A 24,864-nucleotide genomic window follows, 5' to 3' on the forward strand; every position below is an offset into this window, starting at 1 on the left:
CCCCTTGGTCACATTTTTTACTGCTTCCAGTTTACAAATAATTCATTCAAAGCTGCCATGGAGAGACTGAATATGGTTGTTCATTTACTTACAACAAAAAGCATAGATTTCTGGGTAAGGGTGAGAAGGGCAGGTTGCTCAACCTCCTAGAAGAGATGGAGGTCTTTTGCTATCAGAAGAGTGTTAGCAGCAACCTGATTAATGATCAGGTTACTATGAAAATGCTCATTTTTGGGAATTATTTGAAAACTGATTACATGGAAGCTGTGAAACATGTGACTCAGGGGATACAAAATAGTTCCTGATTTCTTGCCGATTTGTAGTGGCCGTTGATATGATACTGTATGAATATGATAGCTATAATGTTGAACCTACGTAACTTTTTCCATGTTATATCAATTTAGATGTATATACATTGTTAATATCAGCAATTCAGTATCTTTTTTTATTGTACTTATAATTAAAAATCTGTATGAAATAAAACAGAGATCAGTACTTTCTACATCCATTACAGATTGGCAAATCACACAAATGATCTATCTTGGTGATATTTGGCACCATCTATGAACTATTCAATAAGTGATAGAAGCTATATACCTCATTGTGACAATTAACAAAAGTATAAAAGAAAAAATATGCAGATCAATTCCAATAACCACAGCCATACATCATGTGCCTCCTAGCTGTTTGTAAATTTTATGGAACTGATTTTACCTATGCTGTTAAAGATTAACAAAATAATTAGCTCAGAAGAGTGAATCTGGAATTTTTTTTATATCTTCTAATGTTAACTGTTAAATGTGACAGTAAGTCAGCACAGCAACATCAATAATTTTACTTGTATTTAATTTTATTTTATTCTTATGCAAATTTTAACTATAGCACATAACTGCCTTACTTTGAAGGTTATGTATTATATAGTTAATATAGGGGGTGCCACACAGCCAACTGATGTGTTCTCTGCAAAGCCTACCTTCATTACACAATAGTCTTTAATGAATAGTAACAAGAGCTTAAACAACAGGTGTAGACGTATTGGGGCACGTATACAACTCTGAAATACTAGTATGTAATTCAATGTACAAGCAGTATAGGTTATGTTATGAGTTGTTATTTCTGTATACTATGCTCAGACTATGTACTTATTGTATTTTTAGCATTGATAATGTCTAGTTACTGGCCAAAATCTGGATCTCCTCTAATAAAGCTAGAACTGAAATGATGACTGCTGCTCTTTACGATTTTGAATGTTATATCACAGATGTGGCGTGCATTCCACTTTCCTAATGGAAGATAATCTGATGTTGATTCTTCGTTATGTTTTTGTAGTCTCTCAAAATAATTTCAGACAATCGCTAGTATCTATCCTCAACAAAACCAAAGGCAATATTGTCCCCTGCCCTGTCATATAATCTAGCATCATTCATTATTTGTCATTCAAACTACACTCACTCTTTATTTTATTGCTGTCACAATCTGCATGCTGAGCAGCTTGATTAAAAATTTAAGATATGCAATCATTATTTGTATTTGGGCATTGTAAAACTGTGTCATTGTCGACAGGCCACATGCATTTAACACATTTATCCTTTTACTGCAAAAATCAAGTTTTTTTTTTTTTTTTTTTTCCTGAATGTAACGTAATTTTTCCATTTGTACCACATATGTATATATACTTGTTGAAATATCATTATAGGTTTTATTATTGAATGCCATACATTTCTTTCTGAATATATGTATATATGTTGGATTTCATAAGAAAAATCTTTGTGCTTGCAGACCAGAGCCAGGGCCTGAGGTAATCTATTTACGCCATGTGGAGCGTGCGAAGCCTCACATGCCTTTGCCAGAAGAAGAGCGTATCTACCCACCACCACAATTTATTATTCCACTGAACAATGCTCATCAGGTTGAGGGAGGACGTGTACATTTTGAGGCTCGCATTGAGCCTGTTGGTGACCCAAGCATGAAAGTTGAGTGGTTTGTGAATGGCAGACCTCTGGCTGCAAGTGAGTATACCAGCTTCATGTTGACTTTTACTTAATCTTATGACTTTCTTTGTAGAACTTGGAACCAGAATAAAGTTATTTTAAAAATAGGTTAATGACACTATAAATGGAGTTCAACAATTATTATAGTCAGCTGTACTCATACAATAATTTTTAAAAACCAAGGATATTTTTCTCTTGGAATAAGGAGATGGAGGAAGATATAGGATATATGTGAACAAAAAAGTGAAAAAACTGGATTTAGGGATCTGAAGGAGGTAAATATACAATGAATTTATAATGCAGGAATTGTGATATTTCCTGCAACAAATAGACAGAAAGACTAGTAATCCAGTGGAAATACACACATCAAAAAAAGTTTTGCTTCACCTCTGTTCCGAGAGTTTCGGAACCTGTACAGAAAATTGGAGTAGAGATCAACATAAACATCATTGCCGCCCTTTTTATTGCTCATGAAAGCCACACATTGCACCTTCATAGGTGGTGGTCCAGATTGCTATACACACCGGTACCTCTAATACCCAGTAGCATGTCCTCTTGCAATGATGCTTGCCTGTATTCATCGTGGCATACTATCCACAAGTTCATCAAGGCACTGTTGGTCCAGATTGTCCCTCTCCTCACCGACGATTTGACGAAGACCCCTCAGAGTTGTTGGTGGGTCACGTCGTCCATAAACAGCCCTTATCAAGTTATTCCGGGCATGTTCGATATGATTCGTGTCTGGACAACATGCTGGCCACTCTAGTCAAGTGATGTCATTACCCTGAAGGAAGTCATTCACAAGATGTGCACGATGGGGGTGCAAATTATCATCCATGAAGATGAATGCCTCACCGATATGGTTGCACTATTGGTCGGAGGATGGAGTCCACATATTGTACAGCCATTACGGTGCCTTCCATGACTACCAGCAGCTTACATCGGCTCCACATAATGCCACCCCAAAACAGCAGCCAACCTCCACCTTGCTGCATTCACTGGACAGTGTGTCTAAGGGGTTCAGCCTGACTGGGTTGCCTCCAAACACGTCTCTGATGATTGTCTGGTTGAAGGCATATGCAACACTCATCGGTGAAGATAATGAGATGCCAATTGTGAATGGTCCATTCAGCACGTTGTTGGGCCCATCTGTACTGCACTGCATGGTGTTGTGGTTGCAAAAATGGACCTCTCCATGGACGTCAGGAGTGAAGCTGCGCATCATGCTACCTATTGCACACAGTTTGAGTCGTAACATGACAACCTGTGGCTGCACGCAAAGCAGTATTCAACATTGTGGCATTGCTGTCAGAGTTCCTCTGAGCCATAATCTGTAGGTAGCAGTCATCCTCTCCTCTGCAGTAGTAGCCCTTGGGCAGCCTGGGCGAGGCATGTCATCGACAGTTTCTGTTTCTCTGTATCTCCTCCATGCCTGAACAACATCGCTTTGGTCCACCCCGAGACGCCTGGACACTTCCTTTGTTGAGAGCCCTTCTTGGCACAAAGTAACAGTGCGGATGTGATAGAACCGCGGTATTGGCCATCTAAGCATGGTTGAAGTACAGACAAAACGAGCCGTGTGCCTCCTTCCTGGTGGAATGACTGGAAGTGATCGGCTGTTGGACCCCCTCCATCTAATAGGTGCTGCTCATGCATGGTTGTTTACATCTTTGGGGGGGGGGGGGGGGGGGAGGGGGATTTAGTGACATCTCTGAACAATCAAAGGGACTATGTCTGTGATACAATATCCACAGTCAACGTCTGTCTTCAGGAGTTCCGGGAACCAGGATGATGCAAACCGTTTTTTGATGTGTGTAAATGACACTGGTGGAATGCTAGAATATGTGAAACCCACAAATGCAGTTTCTGGCGAGGATAATTTTTATATTTATTTATATTTATACTTATGATATTCTTGACATTGCTCTGTCTAGGCCCTGTGAATCTTCTTGTGTGACTTATTGCTCTTGGTCCTTCCCTTATTTTAGCATATTTTTTTGATACTTCATTGACTTTTCTCTTTACAATCTTTCCCATTTTTTTCTGCATTTTTCTTAGAGTCATTTTCTCCAGTCTTTTATAAAAGGAATCCTTGGTTTCAAAAGCCTAAGTACATCGTAATTTTTCTGTGGGGTTCCTCTGCATTGTGATGAACAATTTCTTGAAGTATGACCATTACGTCTGCATAATTACATCATTCATTATTTATTATTATATCACAGAATTATGTATTTTGAATGATTGTAAACAATTATCACATATAGATAACCATATGTGTTATGTTTGATTTTAGGTTCTCGTGCTACAGCTACATTTCAGTTTGGTTTCATCGCACTTGACCTGATAAGCATTCAGCTGGAGGACAGTGGAGAATATGTTTGCCGTGTGTCAAGCAATTCGGGATCAGTTGAATCTCATGGTCTGCTGAGTGTAACAGGTGGGTCTGGGATAAAATACTTAGCAGGTTTTGATAAATAAGTGAAGCTTTTTTCACAATATCTCATCTGAATTACTGCATACATGGTAATATGAACATAAGACCGTAATTATCTGTAATTCTTTAAAACTGACTGACCGAGCATGAAAGATAATGAAAGAGAAAACTGCCTAACCACATCCAGTACTGATGCCAACTTCGAGCAGTTTGTGCTCTGTTTCTGAATAACCTGTAAGTAACCATTGATGAAATGGAAAACTATGTGCATGTTCCCAGAGTGAGATTTTCACTCTGCAGCGGAGTGTTCTGCAAGTTTCGCAGGAGAGCTTCTGCAAAGTTTGGAATGTAGGAGACGAGGTACTGGCAGAAGTAAAGCTGTGAGTACCAGGCGTGAGTCGTGCTTCAGTAGCTCAGATGGTAGAGCACTTGCCTGCGAAAGGCAAAGGTCCCGAGTTCGAGTCTCGGTCGGGCACACAGTTTTAATCTGCCAGGAAGTTTCATATCAGCGCACACTCCGCTGCAGAGTGAAAATCTCATTCTGGAAACATCCCCCAGGCTGCGGCTAAGCCATGTCTCCGCAATATCCTTTCTTTCAGGAGTGCTAGTTCTGCAAGTTTCGCAGGAGAGCTTCTGTAAAGTTTGGAAGGTAGGAGACGAGGTACTGGCAGAAATAAAGCTGTGAGTACCGGGTGTGAGTCGTGCTTCGGTAGCTCAGATGGTAGAGCACTTGCCCGCGAAAGGCAAAGGTCCCGAGTTCGAGTCTCGGTCGGGCACACAGTTTTAATCTGCCAGGAAGTTTCGTTTTATGTGCATATTAGTCATGGTTCTGCATATGTAATTGTGCATAACAGGCTCAGTTTTTGTGAAGTGTACATAAGATGAATGCCAAATTAAATCAGTAAAGAACACCTGAGCAATCATTTGAGAATCTGTCAGGACCTACAAGACCTTCATGCTAATGTAGGAAAAACTTTACTGAAATCAATCATAACTGGAGATGAAATTTGGATTAATCACTTTGAAGCAAATAGCAAATGACAGAGTGTGGAATATAAACTTCCTGAATGTTCAGCCAGAGAGATATGCAAGAATCAACCCTCTACAGGAAAAACATTTTGGAACTCAATAGGGTTAGTTCTAGAACACTTCCTAGAATAGAGGTCATCAGAAGCTATTGTAAACACAAGAAGATGTAGTCTAAAATTCAAGTTAAATGACAAGGTCCGGTGTTGGAATTTTTCTATACTTGCATGTCACTGTGATCCAAATATCGATCCCCTCTCTGTTCAAACTTTGGAACCCCCATTTCAGGGTGTGTGAGCATCCTGCATTCAGTTCTGACCACACTGCATCAAGTTACATACATAGCCTGCTGCTCACCTGAAAACCTTTTTATCTCAGGATAATGGAAAACTTGTGAATAATCTACCAGATGCTCTGGACACCAGGATGACTGTGTCCTGAAATAATGGCATTACAGATTTTCTGCTGTTGATCTAATAAACAAATATTTAATGCAGATAATTGATGGCTGGGCCCTGTACATTTAGTCACTTATTAGTGGCTTATGAAAAGCTGTGTGCTAGCCAGTAACAACAAATCATATGAAATCTAGAGCAACAGTTCCAGGTACTGCTTGTGAACTTCACAGGAATGAAAAGGTTCCTGACTGCTTATTGCAAAAAGATAACCCATTCAAAAGCACTTGAAGAAATACAGCAACCAGTCAAAGCTGACTGGCTGCTGTAGCTCTTCAAGTAATTCGGTCCACAGGCACCACAATACACCAGTTTTCAGGAACCATTACATTAAAAATGCAGTTAATGTGAAGTCGTAAATAAAGTTGGACAAGGAATCATAATTTTAGCTTGGTAATATATTTTTCATACTTGTGTGACATTCTGAGACAGTCAGTATTCTGTAAGTATCTAATCCAATTGGTATTCCAAAGATTCTACACTGTATCTCATCAGTGTGCTTGAAATAATTCACAATATTTAGACTTCATTGGATGTTATATATTTTTCTTAGTTTTTTTAAAAAGTTTGTTTAGTAAGAGAGCTTAATTTTTTTCAGGCCGAGTTGGCATCGAACAATCTAGTCAGCACCCCGACAGCCTGCAATACATCCAACATTTGGAAGACTACTCACGCTATCAGCGAACAGAGAGTATAGAAGAAGTCTCGTCTCAACGGCCTAACTTCATTCGACCACTTCAGGAATTAGGAGAGCTGCAAGAAGGCCGAAATGCCCACTTTGAAGGACAGCTCACTCCCGTCAGCGACCCCACTATGAGGGTGGAGTGGTTCAAGGACGGGAAACCGATCACAGCAAGTGCGTCATTATTTTAACTCCATTACATGTTGGAAATATAGGAGTCTTTCTGTTTTGAGATCATATTTTGCTACTTGATATAGCCTTCTACCTCATATAAGAAATTATGAAAACTTATAAAATTACAAGCAGACAGAATGGCAGACCATTAACCTTCATGAGGCAAAATTCCAGCACTGCTAAGTGACACACATAAAAGTGCAGAATGTGTCCTAACTTTTGGAACTATTAGTTCCTCTATCAGGGAGGAAAGAGATAGTTTGGGGAATGTTAGAAGGAGGTGCGGGTCACTCAAATCCCAGGATGGCGAAGATTCACATGTTGTGAGGGTGAGAGAGACAAAGTGAAGGTGAATGCATCAGAGAGATTTCAGAGGCTAATAATAATGCACAACACGGGACTGAAATTTAAATAACAAGGGTAAAGCAGAAGAAACAAATGAACAGATTTATAAATTTGGTCCAGATATATTTTTATCTCTAAGTAATCATTATTATTAATGATGATACATATAGCAGTGTGTTAGGACACATATTTTCACTGATACATATTTGTTGAGATAGGTACTATATACATATATTTTCATGAAAAAATGTTTGTTGTATTTTCTTAAAAGGTGCTTGTTATATGGTACTGATTTCTTGTACCTAACAGGTTCTCGCATTACCACCATCTTCAACTTCGGTTATGTCTCCTTAAATATATTGCACCTACGGGCTGAAGATGCTGGTACATACACCGTGCGAGCTGTGAACAGAACAGGCGAGGCTATTAGCTCTTCTACTCTCAAAGTTCAAGGTGAGTAAGCCTGAAGAGGCTATACAACAGAGAGATGTGTAGTTGAGATAGCATAGAAAAAAAGGTTTGGTAAATGATTATGGAGGAAATTGCGGGTAGAGGAGCATCTGAAATGGAAGTGTGGCTTGCTTTGAAATCCAAAACATTTGACTTTATTTGGTTTGGGTATCAATGGGCAGAGAAGTCTGTTTGTTTGGGTCTGGTTTATCATGTGGATGGTACTTCTTTGTTAATCAAACAATAAATCACCAAGACTGAATTATTGGAAGAAAAAGTAGTGAAAACTGCACAGCAGCTACATCTGAACAACAAAATTCTCTTGTCGTTAATTATCTTACGTTATTTTGAACCTCAGAGAAAAATTGGATGTCTGAATGTGTTGAGAAAGTATTGCAGATTCTTGCTTTCCCAAAATCTTATCATCTCAATATGCTCTTCTCTCGGTTACATTCCTCAGTGTGTCCTGCAAAACCACAAAGAAAAGTTTCCAGAATATGCATCCTTGTACATATTGCCCAGTGTACACAGATGCTTCTAGGTACTCAGAAGCATACCTATAAATGCTTTATTTAACTTTTAGGAAGAAAATGAGTGTCACATTGGACTGGATCCGACTGTAAGGTGGCTGAAGATGTATCTGTATTAGCTACTGCTGACAGACACAATTAATAATCAGCATTTTTAGCAGGGAAAGAGTAGTGTTGGTATTCCATTCTGTTGTCTCTCCATACTCCCAGCACATTTCAGTTTGTCAATGGACTTATATTAGTAATGCTAAATGAAAGAGCTGTACTCAGTCATTATTGAAAATGCTGATTATTATTCATGTTTTCCTTCCACAAATGTGAATTGAAAACCACACTATATTAATTTGAGGTAGCTTAGTCAATTAGATATATAAAATAACAATTCTGGCAATTTTTTGCTTTTAATGTCAACAAAAACATGATTTTATCTGTTGACGTTAGGAGGGGTATTGAACAAAATACCTTGAGAGCAGTTTTTTTGTACTGGGTACACCTTAAAAAAAATTGTCAGAGAAATGAGACCTGATGACTTTTGTGTGCATGTGTGTGTGTGTGTGTGTGTGTGTGTGTGTGTGTGTGTGTGTGAGAGAGAGAGAGAGGGAGAGAGAGAGACAGAGAGAGAGAGAGAGAGAGAGAGAGAGAGATGGCAGGATAACATAGCAGGTGACACAAGAGAGGGATAGGTAGAGAGAGAGGGCAGTTAATTGTATGAAAACAGAGTGTCTTTGAAAGCATCTGTGAGTATGGCTGAGGTTAGATATAATTATACTTTATCTGTCAAGATATTGCAATATCTATGGTGTGAAGCTGTAAAAGCTCTTTTCTAAGATGCAGGAGGTTTAATAGCACTCTTTTCACTTCTCAAATTTCTTTTTATTTTTTTTATTTTTATTAATTTTTTATTCTATGCTTCATCTAATGCTAATTTTGTTCCTGGTACTATAAAACATTAAAGTGTTTCACATACCGGGGACATTCTGTTTTCATACAAGTGTTTTAAGATGTTTTTTATGTTGTATAAATTAGACTATATTTTTTGTCTCATGAAACTAACAAAATTGTGTTTCTTTATTAAATTAAATATTTTGACTCATTTACAGCACGTACTAGCGTGACAGCAGATCTCGGTATACCAGAGCAGCAGAGATATATTGAGAAAGTTGAAGAACTGGAAGCTTATCAGCAGTATCTGCAATCACAGCGATATGTGCAGGAACCTCCAGAGAGCACAGCACCTCCTGAATTTAAGTCACCGATTAAAGACCAGCTGAATATCAGGGAGGGTGGATTTGCTCATTTTGAAGCTCGTCTTGAGCCTATTGGTGACTCTACTCTACGAGTGGAATGGCTAAAAGATGGAAAACCAGTTGAAGCCAGTGAGTACCTGCTCTGATAGAAGCATGTTTTATTTTTCTCTACACTGTAACATGGAAGTGGACTAACTATCAACGGTTGTTTCCTGTGACATGGCAAAAGATATTTTTCATGTCATTTTCAAATATTATCTTTCTGTTTCCATTTGCTTGTGCATTTAACACAAAAGAGCTTTATATTTTTATTTTGATCATATTTATTTGTTTGTATGTTTATTCGCCCTTTGATTGCTGTTTAGACTGATACTGGATATGTCAGTATATTTGCAGCTGGAGGATAAATTACAATTTGAACACATAATATTTTACATTCCTGTACACTTAATGGTAATGTTCTTCCACTTTATCTACATTTTACAAGCTTCTAAATCACAGGTGGGCAACTGGCAGCCTGTGGGCCAGGTCTGACCTGGAGTGAGCATAGAGTGAAAATACTATCAAAAACACATGTTTTGTAGCCTAATTTCTGGCGTGGAATGTTGGTAAGGGATGTCATTCATATTGGTGTGTTACCCCATAAACATGAATGTCATGGACACTACAGTTCCTTTTTTTACATTTGGAGCGTTGCTGTCTGTCACTTGAAGAAGCAGTTCGTCAACTTAAGAAGTTTGTGAATCAGGCCTATGAGTCACCAAAGGTTGCACATGCCTATTTGAGACAATACTAAATGACTGAATTGGATATAAAAACTAAATTGAATAATTAATTAATTTGTGGATATACATATTTGTACAAATAGTAAATGAAATGTAGACAAGAAATTTTATTATTAGTGTAACTTACTAGATATAGGCACCCAACTCCATTGCTCTGCAATTCTTGAGTGCTGATCAGACATGAAAAATGACATGTGCACTTCTCACTGACACAGTATATGTAACACATTTCTCAGGATACTGTTTTAGAACCACAACTTTTTTCAAGTGTGTAACTATACAGTTTATATAAAAAACAAAGATGCTGTGACTTACCAAATGGGAAAGCACTGGTAGATAGACACAATAAAAAATACACAAACACACACACAAATTTCAAGCTTTCGCAACCCAAGGTTGCTTCATCAGGAAAGAGGGAAGGAGAGGGAAAGACGAAAGGATGTGGGTTTTAAGGGAGAGGGTAAGGAGTCATTCCAGTCCCGGGAGCGGAAAGACTTACCTTAGGGGTAAGGGATTGGAATGACTCCTTACCCTCTCCCTTAAAACCCACATCCTTTCGTCTTTACCTCTCCTTCCCTCTTTCCTGATGAAGCAACCTTGGGTTGCGAAAGCTTGAAATTTGTGTGTGTGTTTGTGTATTTTTTATTGTGTATATCTACCAGCACTTTCCCGTTTGGTAAGTCACAGCATCTTTGTTTTTTATATATATTTTTCCCACACGGAATTTTTCCCTCTATTACATTCATATCATTAATTTGGATCTAACTATACAGTTTGTTACACAAATTAGTGTTTGACTTATTATCAACTTTTGAAACACATTGAGATGACTCCTCAAATGACAGCCCAAAGAATAAAGATAATAAATGTATACAGGACACTAATACTGATAAAAGTCGCCTTCAGCAATCATATTACATTGTGTGTGGTAGCACTTGTACACTTGTTGCTGATCTTTAGTCTGATTTAAAATGACTTGAAATGTTGTTGTGACAAATAATGTCTGCAGGCAGCTGCCACAGCAGTCCACTTTCCACAGCAATAGAAAATTGCTCTAAAGTCACCATTTCCTACAAAAATCATGCAAAAAATCTGAAATTCACATACATCACTAAAATACTGTTGTTTTCTGATGATTACCAAAAATGCATCAATGTTCTGTATGGCATTGTATTTGCTATGCATAACCATCAGAAAATGGCATTTTTTGCAATTTTCTCTATATTTAATCTGTAACAAGTATTAAGTTTAAAATCACTGGCTCAAATATGGTGCAGCCCATTAAATGGTCTCTAAACATGTCAAAAATATGTCCTTCATATTAGTTAAATACAGAGTTCTAGCTAAAAATCTGCACCCAGAAAAGTTTCCCACTTGAGGAGTGGCAAGCACAAAGCTTTGCACAGCCGAAGTGGTAACGCTGTGGGGTCCGACAATGTCAGGCTCTGATTGGTGTATAGCTGGCACAAGCAGTCAGTCCAGGCCACTAGGTGTCAAATGACAACTACTTTATATTGGACTATAGACCAGACACCTTTTGATGGAGATGTAGAATATTATTACTACTGTAATTAAAGCATACTACAGTAGCAGTTATTTGTACTGTGAACGTATGTTGTGAAATCTTATGATGAGCATTAGAACACTGTGGCATCCACTTTTTGTATGGAGAGTTGAGTTTTCAACTGATTTTTAGAGCTGTTGCCACTATTGTACTCTGGAACCTGCTTGTCTTTATAAAACAATGAATTCACATGTCATATACTGTGGCTATTTTGTTGATTGGAGCATTATTTCCTTTAAAGCAATGATTCAACAGGCAATGTGTCATAATCAAATAATTACACTTGTCTTTCAGTCAGCTGCTTTTTAACTGAAATTTTGCAACTTCTTGAAAGCTAAACACCTTGGGATTCATGACAAATTTGTATATCATTTGCTTTTCCTGTATGCCATCATGTTTCTTATTTGGTCTTCTCCCATCATTCATGCACTCTTAATTATGGTGAAATAATGTCCCATTATGAAAGTCTTTAATGACTGTTGGCTCCTAGAGTGTCACCAGATCATAAATGCCAGAACATTACTTCCCATTTTTGGATGAAAATGGAAGGTGGAGCCTGGCTTGCCTGTGTCTACCCTGTCAGAGTACCATATAAAGCAAATGATGTAAAACCCTAACTGAGCCTTTGTGTCCCACATTTATCATATAGGAAACATCACATCTAACTCATAAAAGGTAATATCAGAAATTGTGATATGAAAAACTTTATATTTCTGAAAAAAAAGGAAGAGTAAGTGTATTAAGTGATTCTGAGTACTTCACATAACTTATTTTGCAGATTTATAGATAGTCCATTCTTTTGTCAACTACAGGTATTTTATGTACAAAATTACATTATAATCAAATTTCAGGTTCACGAATCACAAGTTTTTTCAATTTTGGATATGTGGCATTAACAATTAAATCAGTCACAACTCATGATATTGGCACTTACTCATGTCGTGCAATAAATACTCTGGGAGAGGCTGTAACATCAGCTAAGTTAACAGTTGTTAGTAAGAAAGACATCATTATGGACAGTCAACACCCAGGAGGCCTTGAGAAAATACAGTATCTGGAAGACACAAGGTATGTGTGTTGGTAAACATTCTGTAATATTAAAAAGTTTGATTGTGTTGTTTTAGTGCAGTATTGGTGTAGAAGTGCATTAGTTATCTTGTTTTAATTTTTAATCTTCCTGCATTTCATATTGTCATTGACTGCTTCTTGTGTTGGCTTTTTCATGTCTCAGATGATATTTCTTTTTAAATATTTTAGTCGCTATGGCCGAAGCCTTCAAGAAGAGACTACTGTCACAAAGAAACCAATGTTTCTTGGTCCACTGAAGGGTACCAACAAAATTGTGGAAGGTCAGAGGGCCCACTTTGAAGCCCGAGTGGAGCCTCAACATGACACAACATTGCAGGTGATAGTCCAGAGAAAATTTAGAAAGAACTACACTTATGAGATTGGTCATGTAATCTGACAATCAGCATATTTACAGTTTGGAAAGAAACTATTAGTTCCAATTTTTAGTGGATTATTGAGTTTTAGTCTTGCTTCATTATCTCATTCTGCCTCTAATTCTACTGGAAATTTTTACAGATTATGTATACAAAAATTACCTTATTCTAGTGATGCAACTGTTGTTTACCTCCTATCAGAAATGTTTCATTTGTTTCAGATTGAGTGGTACTTCAATGGGAAGGTAATTATGACTGCTAACAGAATCCAGACATATCATGATTTTGGTTATGTGGCATTAGACATTCTTGGTGTCCGTGCTGAAGATGCTGGTACCTATACTGTGGTTGCAAGAAATGCCCTTGGTGAAGCACAGTTATCAGCCAGTATGGTTGTCGAGAGTGAGTAAACTGTTGTACATAATCTGATTAAAATAACAGAAATACCAGTATGAAATAACAAGCAAAAGTGAGGAAGATAAGTCACTAATTTACAGCTACATGGTACATACCATGTAGAAGCATCTAACAACACAGAGGAATTACTAGTTTCAAGGTTACCACTCTTCTCCAGTAGCTCAAAGAATAGTTCCACCTCTGTAATTCTGTGATGTTACATATTTCTTTGTGTGATGTATCATTCTGCTAGAAGTGAGTGGTTGCTTTCCATAATTTTCGTTTATTGTTTTATATAATCTGATGATACTTACATCTGCAGTTCAGTTGAAAAGTTTGACTTACAGTTTATAGGAACATTCTGTAAAATAATTACCTTGTAATCTCCCCATCATTTAAAGAACAGGGGGTGGGATGGATGGTGATAGACAGGATTGCAAATTGTTTATCTCAGTAGTGTTAGAAGTGCAGAGTCTTGAGAAATTTCACCAGAATTATCGAGCTCCTCCTAAAGAGGCTTGTCATTGGCCAGATCAGAGATAGTGACATGCACATATGATGACTACATTTGAATGATTTTTGGTAGGAATATCAGTAAATCATTGCACCACTTACCACATTTGTATTATCCTGTAAAATTGGCATGATTCATTTTTGTAGTTCAGTGTCATCTACTGTAAGGTTTTTAATGTAGGAAACCTTTCTCAAGAGTAACGTAGTCATAATCAATTGCTTTATTTCATAAGTATCTGCAAATTATTGTATTTTTACCTTATGCAGCTCGCTCAAGCATAGACACCACAAGTATGCATCGTGGCACATATGAAAAGACACAACGCCTTGAAGACTCAAAGTTTATTGAACCATCATATCATATTGAAGAAATCTCAAAATCGAAACCAATCTTTGTACAGCCTCTGTCAGACCCAAAACCCATAAGTGAAGGCAAGAATATTCATTTGGAATGCCGTCTGGAGCCTATGGGAGATCCAACAATGCGTGTTGAATGGTTCTATAATGGACGACCAATCACAGTTGGTAAGTTTCTATTTGCAAACATAATTAATACAATCTGTAAGCAAGTAGAGTATATGTAGGGAGCACTGATGAAGCACTAAGCTAAATATGTGTTCTTGGAGAGAAGTATACAGTTGTTTTGTTCTTTTAGGATCACGCTTTAGAACATACTATGACTTTGGATATGTGGCACTAGACATCGTGCAGGCCACTTCTATGGATTCTGGTGAATACACTGTGCGAGCAACAAATCATCTTGGATCTGCACACACATCAGCTTGTGTGAGGGTTAGTATGTGCAAACACTATAGTTTTATATACAAATGAAATTGATGAGTTTCATGAGGGAGTGTTGCTTTTATTCACTGAACCTGTTACTCAGGTAGTTATATGATTGTAGAAATTAAGAGTAAACTGTTTAACTTGAAAGTAACTGACAGAGCTTGAATCAAACAATAGAAAAAAATGTAACCTAGTAGCCTCTGCAATATCTTATCACCTTTCCTCCATTCATTGTCTGACAATGACTGGCATGGTGGTTTTTGTATGACAGGTAATCAGTCGCTCAGATATTGTAACGGAAACACAGAATGAATCAGCTCTTGAACAGATCCAGTATTTAGAAGATGCCTCTCGACATCGAAGAACAGTAACAGAAGATGTTACAGTGGTTCAAGCTCCGCAATTTACTCGACCATTACATAACATTGAAACTGTTGAAGGCACAAACATCCATCTGGAGTGCCGCCTGCAGCCTGTTGGAGACCCTACAATGAGAGTTGAATGGCTTGTCAATGGGCAGCCTGTCAAGACAGGTATGTGAATGTACACAACGTAACAGGTGATGTAATTGTAAGTACTTTTTGTATTTGCATTTGTGTTTGAATCAACACTACAGATAATTTATTTGTAAGTGACACACTGATTTAGGAATGATCAGTGAGATGAGTGGGCTGAGGTGTTCCTCATACACAGTGACCAAAAATAGTTATGTGCTGTTGCAAACATAATTGCAGTGGTTGTTAATGAACACCTGAGCTTTCAAAGTTGGATATATTTGCAACAGAAAAGTATAGCTGAAACTCTGTTGGAAAGTATTTTGGCATGGGCATTACAGAAGTTGGAAACTGTGCATCATTTGATGGCTTCTGTTTGTTGTTAAATTCTCCCTTAGCATGATTTTGTTTTGATACATTTTGTTTTCCTGAACTTTACCTTCTTGGATGACCTTGTACATCAATCACATGATTTATTTGGTAGTTTACAAAAGACCATTTAGGTCACTCAGCTATTTGCCTTTTTGATTCAAATACACATTTAGCAAACAACTAAATACAAAACATAAAAAATGTGCTTCATACTATATCTCCAATAATCTAACTTCTAGCTGTAACTTGTAGGAATGGCTGCACCAGATTTTTGAACATGACTTTGTGAGAAAGTGGTGTGTCTGTTTCCATGCTGCAGACAGCACTTATGACATGGGTGGATGAACATGAGAAGGATGTATGTGTGTTGATACTTTCTGGCAGTCATATGTCTTTTGTGCAAAGGAAAACTATATTTATTTTGAAACCTAAATTTTAATTGTCATTGAGGTTGTGTAAGAAATTACTATTAAAGGTTTACTACAGGTATTAACACTTTCACTAGGGAGACTGATGTACAATGCATGCAAATAACATTAAACAGTATTGATGTGCACAGTGAAAAAAGTAAGAGTACTGCTTATATGTCAGTGGAAATGTAAGCTACAGTGGGACTAGTTTGGAATAAAGAGAATTAGCAAAGTAGTTGTGAAGGGGTGTTGAGGTCTAACCATTTTATAATTGGCATATTTACCTGTGATGTGAAATGAACATTAATTGTACTAAAACGTTTTAAAAGAGATACTCGTGAATGAGTTTTGATACAAAAGAAGTGGTCAGGATATGTAGTAGTAAATATATCCTCTAATATTATGAAGGTCACATAAAAGTTTATTTGAACTAATTTTTCAGCAAGGGTGCAGAAATACCTAGTACAGGACTTAAGAGACTAAACATATAAAAAATATTATCCAGTGACAAATGATGAGACCCATAGATGTTCTGCAAAAGGTTGTAGCTTAAAGTTGGTCAAATCTTTTAATGAGATATACTGTATCGTATGAACATCTAGTTCAAGATTTTCTGTTTCTTTTTCCCCTCTCTTATGGTATCATAAACCAGTGTGAGTTTTAACCTAATCAGTAGTGTATCTCCACTCATAGTGCGCCATTGACAATGCTTCTCTATTTTCTTAACATGCACAGTCTTAAAACAAGTGGTCAAATGTAGCATTTGTTCTTAATTTCTATGTACCATCTCTCTGCATGGCTCCTCAACCAAGACATGATTTCCCTAATGCATATATTGGCCCTTAATATACTGATCTTTCACTGGATGCATGTATCTTATTGATGTGGGATCGTAATTATTCAAAACTTTCTATGTTCTCAAGTTTAAAATCTGTTTCTGATAATCTGTGGAGGTTGATGTTCAACATTATTGTGATTTATGTATGTTCCGTTTTAGATTCACTTTTAAAAGTACTCCTAATTGTGCTGCTTCTTTACTGCAGCCACCACTCTCTCTAAAAAACACTTCCTTTCACTGTCAACAATATCACCTTCATAGCAATGCAAATTGGAGAAGGCATCCTCTTGTCTCCCCCTGCTTTGTTGACATAGGGTATGGTTGGTTCATCATTGTCTTGGAGCAACCCAAGCTTGCTTTAGTGAGAGTGACATGTCTGGTTGATATGTCCAGTGAGTGTATATCCTTTTACTTTTTATTTTTAAATCTACCAAAAGCCTGCTTGAAATAACATGCAGACTTTGTAGAGATCAACATTGTGTGTATATGCTTTTTTACATTTGCCTCAGTGCAAATGTGCAGTCTGTTGTAGATCTATAATGCCTAAAGCCACATTGTTAACCTCCCAATGTCCCTTCTGATTATAGAATTAGACAATTACACAAAACTCTAGAAAAAATATTATATCTGACATTCTACAGGGCAACCCCTCTGTAATTAAATCAGTACATATTACCCCACTAGTTAGGTGTAGGCTGAATAACTTCAAGGGACATTCTCCTGGAATATGCAGAACAATTTGTTGTTGAATAAAGAACTTTTATGATTGTAGTTGGTTTTTTACACTGAGTCTGTTGTTACAGGACATCGCTTCCGACCAGCGTATGATTTTGACTATGTGGCTCTAGACTTGCTGAGTGTATATCCTGTGGATTCAGGTGTTTACACGTGCGTGGCTCGCAATCAGCTTGGTGAAGCTGTTACTTCATGTTCAGTTAAAATCATAGGTGAGCCACAATGTTTTCACCTTTATTTATAATTTTAATTTTTTGACAAGCACAAAAATTCTGGCTGGGTAAGAATTTTACCAATCAGTTACGACTCTCATTCAGCTTAAAATACAATTGAGGTTAATTTAATGTCATTACATCTCTTTTGATTTTCTGATCAGATATAAATTTTATTTAATGTGATTAATATAAGAAAAATAAATTTGTATTTCAATGCAAGTACATAATTATATTTCAGTAAATTTAGATATGTATCACCTTCAAGAATTGTGCAATAGGGGATACTTTTACCACATTAATGATTTATAGCAGTGCAATATACTACATGATTGTGGTTCAGGATAATATTCTGGCTATTTTTACAAAGTTCTCCACTAATTATTGTGTTACAGACTACCACACTTCATTAGGTCTTAATAGGAGCTCAACTGTGAATGTGGCTACTGTTTCAGAAGAAGATGTGTTAACTATGACACTGCTTTTACATGAGGGAATAGTTTCATTAATGCTGTGCAAAGATGAAAAAATGTGTTTATTTGTTTATATTTGATTTCAGCTGTTTTAGACAGCAAAATTAATTGCTAGAAAGTGAAATAAATTTAATTTTGACAAAATAAATCTACTGAATCCAAGTGAATATGGTTGTTGTAGATAAACTCAAAACACATATGAAAGCAGGCCAACTATTCCTCATATTATGTTCAGCACACGTAGCGATGCAGTTTGTGGAATTTTTTTTTACATGTTTCTGACCGTATAGCTTGTTAGCCATATCTCCAAAAGCATCTCTGTGCTGACTATGATTGGCCCATTAACATATGGAATACTTTACTGACTTTATCTTACATGAGTCTTAGGTTAAAACATCAGCTTTTTATTGCAGTTGTGAGAGTTTAATGTTCCCTATTAAAAGCTCAATTCATGACTAGTTTTTTACTGAAAACCTTTGTGTGGTGTTAATGCTTGTCAAAAGAACAACTAGTGTATGAGTGAGAACTCAGTATAATTCTAATCTTTTACTGCTATTATAGTTTGTAAGAATTGGCACATGCCATATATGTATTTAACACAACAATTTGCTTGTAACCCCAGCGAAAAAGGATCTGATTCTGGAAACTCAACATCCATCTGGGCTGGAAAAAATTCAGTATTTGGAGGACACATCACGTTATCGAAAGACAGAGTACATGGATGAAGTAGTGAATGTGCGCCCACGTTTCATCACAAAGCCCAAAAATTTAGATAACATGCGTGAGGGTCAGCATGCGCACTTTGAGTGTAAGCTTGAACCAGTGACTGATCCAAACCTGAAGGTGGAGTGGTACAAGAATGGGCGTCCAGTTACTGTAGGTAAGCTTATTCATATGTAAGTTTTTTCTGTCTGTGTGATGTGTTTAGGACAACGTATTTTTTAGTTTTAGTCCGTTCTTATTCTTGCTCTGTGGCTTTCTGGTCACATTTTTTATGTTAATTGTATGTTTACTAGAACATGTCAGTACTGACTTTATTTTTTTCTCAGATAGTTACAAGGAAAATTACTCTGATCACAGAGAAAAAATAGTGGAATAATAATGTGAATCAGCACACTTAGTGGTTATTAATACTATTGGAAAAAAATAAATAAGTGATACATTATTTATATTATTAAATAACATACACAATACGTTAAGAATAAGTAACTGACACCTAAGCCATGTGCAGATAGAAGGCCAGTTAATACCAAATAAATTTTCATGCCAACAACTTTCAAAACTGTGATTGTTAAATGACAGAAAAGCTATAGTGTTACATTTGTACACTTGATGGAGCAAGCGAAATAAATAGAGCAATGAAATTGTTATCACTGCGGTACTACAGGTTGAAATTGCAGTAAAGATATGGTTAGTAATATATAAGGCACAATCAAAAATTTTCTGTTTGAGGCTGTTACTCCAGTGTACGAGGGTAAGTCAGTTATTATCCGCAAAGTAGTTATAAAATTTATTGTAATCAAATAGGAAACTTACAAGAACATCATTTTTCGACATAGTCTCCTTGCGCTTCAACGCACTTGGTCCATTGTTGTACAAGCTTCCTGATGCCCTCATAAAAGAAGGTTCTCTGTTGAGCTGCGAGCCAGGAATGCACTGATTCTTTCACTGCTTTGTCAAAGGCAAATCAATGGCCCCTTAATGCCTGTTTGAGTGGACCAAACAAGTGATAGCTAGAAGGGGCAAGATCAGGACTATAGGGAGGATGACTCAATACTTCAAATTTGAGTTTCTGGAGCATTTCAGCAGTGTGGGCAGCAGTATGCAGACAGGCATTGTCATGCAGCAACACAACACCTATTGACAGCAATCCTCGGTGTTTGCTTCGAATTGCAGGCTTTAGTCTGGCAGTAAGCATGTCACTGTAACATACACTGTTTATTGTTGTGCCCCAAAAAACCATAAGCATCAGTTTTCCTGCGGACGCTTGGGTCTTGAACTTTGTCTTGCAAGGCAAATTTGGATGTTGCAATTCCACACTCGGCCGTTTACTCTCCAGCTTGTAGTGATGGATCCATGTTTCATCACCAGTAATGATCCTATCTAAGAAGTTGTCCCCTTTGTTACCATAGTGATCCAAATGTTTTTTACAGATGTCCCAGTGTATTTGTTTATACAACTGTGTGAGTTGTTTTGGGACCCGTCTTACACAAACTTTATGAAACCCAGGTCTGTTGTGGATGATTTTGCAGGCAGAACCATGACTAATTTGCAGATGATGTGCCACTTTGTCAATAGTTAATTGTCTGTCTAAGAGAATCATTTCACGTGAATGCTCAATGTTTCTTCATTTGTGGTGGTAAACGGTCGTCCGGCTCCTTCATAGTGCGTAACGCTTGTGCGACCATTTAGGAATTTTTCAATCCATTTGTAGACACTCTGTTGTTGCAAAACACTGTTCCTGTACTCTACTGAATGTCTTCGATGAATTTCGGCCTCTGATACACCTTCTGACCACAAAAAATGGATCACTGAATGTTTCTCTTCTCTGGTGCAAATAGACAGCGAAGCAGCCATGATTAACAGTATGGCAGCGATAACAAAACTAACCTAGCAGCTTGAAAATTGCAAAGATGTAACAACAAATAAACAAAGCATGTGTCATCAACATAAAATGACAATACTACCAAAATAAACAAAAATATAACTAAATTGCAGATAATAATTGACTTACCCTCATATATCCAATGTACGTGACTCTGACATGGATATATAAGCACTGACTGTCTTTCCAATGTGTGAGCAGTAAATGGGGAAATGTGAACTACGGGCACGTTGTTGCTAAATGTGTCTAAACAGACTGTTGTTCTTTTCATGGCTGCTGAAGCACAAACAATGGTAGTCATTCAGCAGAGAATGAAGAATGTGTATGGGACAGCGTATCTGTCAAAAACCACTGTTGTGGAAAGGTGTGCCAAGTTTTGTGCTGGTTGCAATTCAGTACAATTTGCCGGTCAATCTGGGAGGCCAGTCTTATTCATTATGGACAACAACAACCCCATGGGGAATATTACTATGCAATGCTGAAAAATCTTTTACATGCAATTTAGTCAAAATGTCCAGGAAAACTGTAACAAGGGGCGATACTCCTTCACGCTAATGCATGTCCCCAAATTGAAAATGTCATAATGCCCAAGTTACACAGGTTCAAGTGGGAGACACTCAAGCACTTGCCCTGTAGTCCTTCAAAAGCTTCATGCTACATACATCCATACTTATGAAAGCTGGCTTTTGAAATACCATTTGTGAAAAGTAAGCTACACACACTGTGCTAACACCAAAACATTCATTATTATTCTAATTATTTATTTTACTTACTTTTGATTTTATGTTTTAAATTGTTATTTTACTTTTTTTTACAATTTCCCATAGGCGTATATGGTAATTGAGAATAATAAGTAACTCATATTATGATACAAAGTCATTACAGTAATGATAATCTGTGAAGAAATGCTTAAAACATAACTTTTTTTACAACATGCACATGTTGTTGTTGTTGTGGTCTTCAGTCCTGAGACTGGTTTGATGCAGCTCTCCATGCTACTCTATCCTGTGCAAGCCTCTTCATCTCCCAGTACCTACTGCAACCTACATCCTTCTGAATCTGCTTAGTGTATTCATCTCTTGGTCTCCCTCTACAATTTTTACCCTCCACGCTGCCCTCCAATACTAAATTGGTGATCCCTTGATGCCTCAAAACATGTCCTACCAACCGATCCCTTCTTCTGGTCAAGTTGTGCCACAAACTTCTCTTATCCCCAATCCCATTCAATACTTCCTCATTAGTTATGTGGTCTACCCATCTAATCTTCAGCATTCTTCTGTAGCACCACATTTCGAAAGCTTCTATTCTCTTCTTGTCCAAACTATTTATTGTCCATGTTTCACTTCCATACATGGCTACACTCCATACAAATACTTTCAGAAATGACTTCCTGACACTTAAATCTATACTCGATGTTAACAAATTTCTCTTCTTCAGAAACGCTTTCCTTGCCATTGCCAGTCTACATTTTATATCCTCTCTACTTCGACCATCATCAGTTATTTTGCTCCCCAAATAGCAAAACTCCTTTAGTACTCTAAGTGTCTCATTTCCTAATCTAATTCCCTCAGCATCACCCGACTTAACTCGACTACATTCCATTATCCTCATTTTGCTTTTGTTGATGTTCATCTTATATCCTCCTTTCAAGACACTGTCCATTCCATTCAACTGCTCTTCCAAGTCCTTTGCTGTCTCTGACAGAATTACAATGTCATCGGCGAACCTCAAAGTTTTTATTTCTTCTCCATGGATTTTAATACCTACTCCGAATTTTTCTTTTGTTTCCTTTACTGCTTGCTCAATATACAGATTGAATAACATCGGGGAGAGACTACAACCCTGTCTTACTCCCTTCCCTACCACAGCTTCCCTTTCATGTCCCTCGACTCTTATAACTGCCATCTGGTTTCTGTACAAATTGTAAATAGCCTGCCGCACCCTGTATTTTGCCCCTGCCACCTTTAGAATTTGAAAGAGAGTATTCCAGTCAACATTGTCAAAAGCTTTCTCTAAGTCTACAAATGCTAGAAACGTAGGTTTGCCTTTCCTTAATCTTTCTTCTAAGATAAGTCGTAAGGTCAGTATTGCCTCACGTGTTCCAGTGTTTCTACGGAATCCAAACTGATCTTCCCCGAGGTCGGCTTCTACTAGTTTTTCCATTCGTCTGTAAAGAATTCGTATTAGTATTTTGCAGCTGTGGCTTATTAAACTAATTGTTCGGTAATTTTCACATCTGTCAACGCCAGCTTTCTTTGGGATTGGAATTATTGTATTCTTCTTGAAGTCTGAGGTTATTTCGCCTGTTTCATAAATCTTGCTCACCAGATGGTAGAGTTTTGTCAGGACTGGCTCTCCCAAGGCCGTCAGTAGTTCCAATGGCATGTTGTCTACTCCCGGGGCCTTGTTTCGACTCATGTCTTTCAGAGCTCTGTCAAACTCTTCACGCAGTATCGTATCTCCCATTTCATCTTCATCTACATCCTCTTCCATTTCCATAATATTGTCCTCAAGTACATCGCCCTTGTATAAACCCTCTATATACTCCTTCCACCTTTCTGCTTTCCCTTCTTTGCTTAGAACTGGGTTTCCATCTGAGCTCTTGACATTCATACAAGTGGTTCTCTTCTCTCCAAAGGTCTCTTTAATTTTCCTGTAGGCAGTATCTATCTTACCCCTAGTGAGATAAGTCTCTACATCCTTACATTTGTCCGCTAGCCATCCCTGCTTAGCCATTTTGCACTTCCTGTCGATCTCATTTTTGAGACGTTTGTATTCCTTTTTGCCTGCTTCATTTACTGCATTTTTATATTTTCTCCTTTCATCAATTAAATTCAATATTTCTTCTGTTACCCAAGGATTTCTACTAGTCCTCGTCTTTTTACCTACTTGATCCTCTGCTGCCTTCACTACTTCATCCCTCAAAGCTACCCATTCTTCTTCTACTGTATTTCTTTCCCCCATTGCTGTCAATTGTTCCCTTATGCTCTCCCTGAAACTCTGTACAACCTCTGGTTCTTTCAGCTTATCCAGGTCCCATCTCCTTAAATTCCCACCTTTTTGCAGTTTCTTCAGTTTTAATCTACAGGTCATAACCAATAGATTGTGGTCAGAGTCCACATCTGCCTCTGGAAATGTCTTACAATTTAAAACCTGGTTCCTAAATCTCTGTCTTACCATTATATAATCTATCTGATACCTTTTAGTATCTCCAGGGTTCTTCCATGTATACAACCTTCTTTCATGGTTCTTAAACCAAGTGTTAGCTATGATTATGTTGTGCTCTGTGCAAAATTCTACCAGGCGGCTTCCTCTTTCATTTCTTAGCCCCAATCCTTATTCACCTACTACGTTTCCTTCTCTCCCTTTTCCTACACTCGAATTCCAGTCACCCATGACTATTAAATTTTCGTCTCCCTTCACTATCTGAATAATTTCTTTTATTTCATCATACATTTCTTCAATTTCTTCGTCATCTGCAGAGCTAGTTGGCATATAAACTTGTACTACTGTAGTAGGGGTGGGCTTCATATCTATCTTGGCCACAATAATGCGTTCACTATGCTGTTTGTAGTAGCTTACCCGCATTCCTATTTTCCTATTCATTATTAAACCTACTCCTGCATTACCCCTATTTGATTTTGTGTTTATAACCCTGTAGTCACCTGACCAGAAGTCTTGTTCCTCCTGCCACCTAACTTCACTGATTCCCACTATATCTAACTTTAACCTATCCATTTCCCTTTTTAAATTTTCTAACCTACCTGCCCGATTAAGGGATCTGACATTCCACGCTCTGATCCGTAGAACGCCAGTTTTCTTTCTCCTGATAACGACATCCTCTTGAGTAGTCCCCGCCCGGAGATCCGAATGGAGGACTATTTTACTTCCGGAATATTTTACCC

The 24,864-nt window shown here is 37.5% G+C and overlaps 1 protein-coding gene across 1 annotated transcript in view; it reads left to right on the plus strand.

Annotated features, from left to right (window-relative positions):
* LOC124795577 (titin) overlaps positions 1 to 24,864 on the plus strand; it is a 529,084-nt gene that overhangs the window by 85,804 nt on the left and 418,416 nt on the right. The window contains exons 12-24 of the mRNA XM_047259648.1: positions 1,780 to 2,009; positions 4,285 to 4,428; positions 6,505 to 6,762; positions 7,417 to 7,560; positions 9,188 to 9,463; positions 12,535 to 12,751; positions 12,941 to 13,088; positions 13,347 to 13,527; positions 14,302 to 14,559; positions 14,690 to 14,826; positions 15,092 to 15,353; positions 17,738 to 17,881; positions 18,977 to 19,234. Of these exons, the coding sequence (XP_047115604.1) occupies positions 1,780 to 2,009; positions 4,285 to 4,428; positions 6,505 to 6,762; positions 7,417 to 7,560; positions 9,188 to 9,463; positions 12,535 to 12,751; positions 12,941 to 13,088; positions 13,347 to 13,527; positions 14,302 to 14,559; positions 14,690 to 14,826; positions 15,092 to 15,353; positions 17,738 to 17,881; positions 18,977 to 19,234 (2,657 nt within the window). The remainder of the gene's footprint in view (positions 1 to 1,779; positions 2,010 to 4,284; positions 4,429 to 6,504; positions 6,763 to 7,416; positions 7,561 to 9,187; positions 9,464 to 12,534; positions 12,752 to 12,940; positions 13,089 to 13,346; positions 13,528 to 14,301; positions 14,560 to 14,689; positions 14,827 to 15,091; positions 15,354 to 17,737; positions 17,882 to 18,976; positions 19,235 to 24,864) is intronic.

This window comes from Schistocerca piceifrons, chromosome 4 (assembly GCF_021461385.2).
Source record: "Schistocerca piceifrons isolate TAMUIC-IGC-003096 chromosome 4, iqSchPice1.1, whole genome shotgun sequence".
Classification (NCBI taxonomy): domain Eukaryota; kingdom Metazoa; phylum Arthropoda; class Insecta; order Orthoptera; family Acrididae; genus Schistocerca; species Schistocerca piceifrons.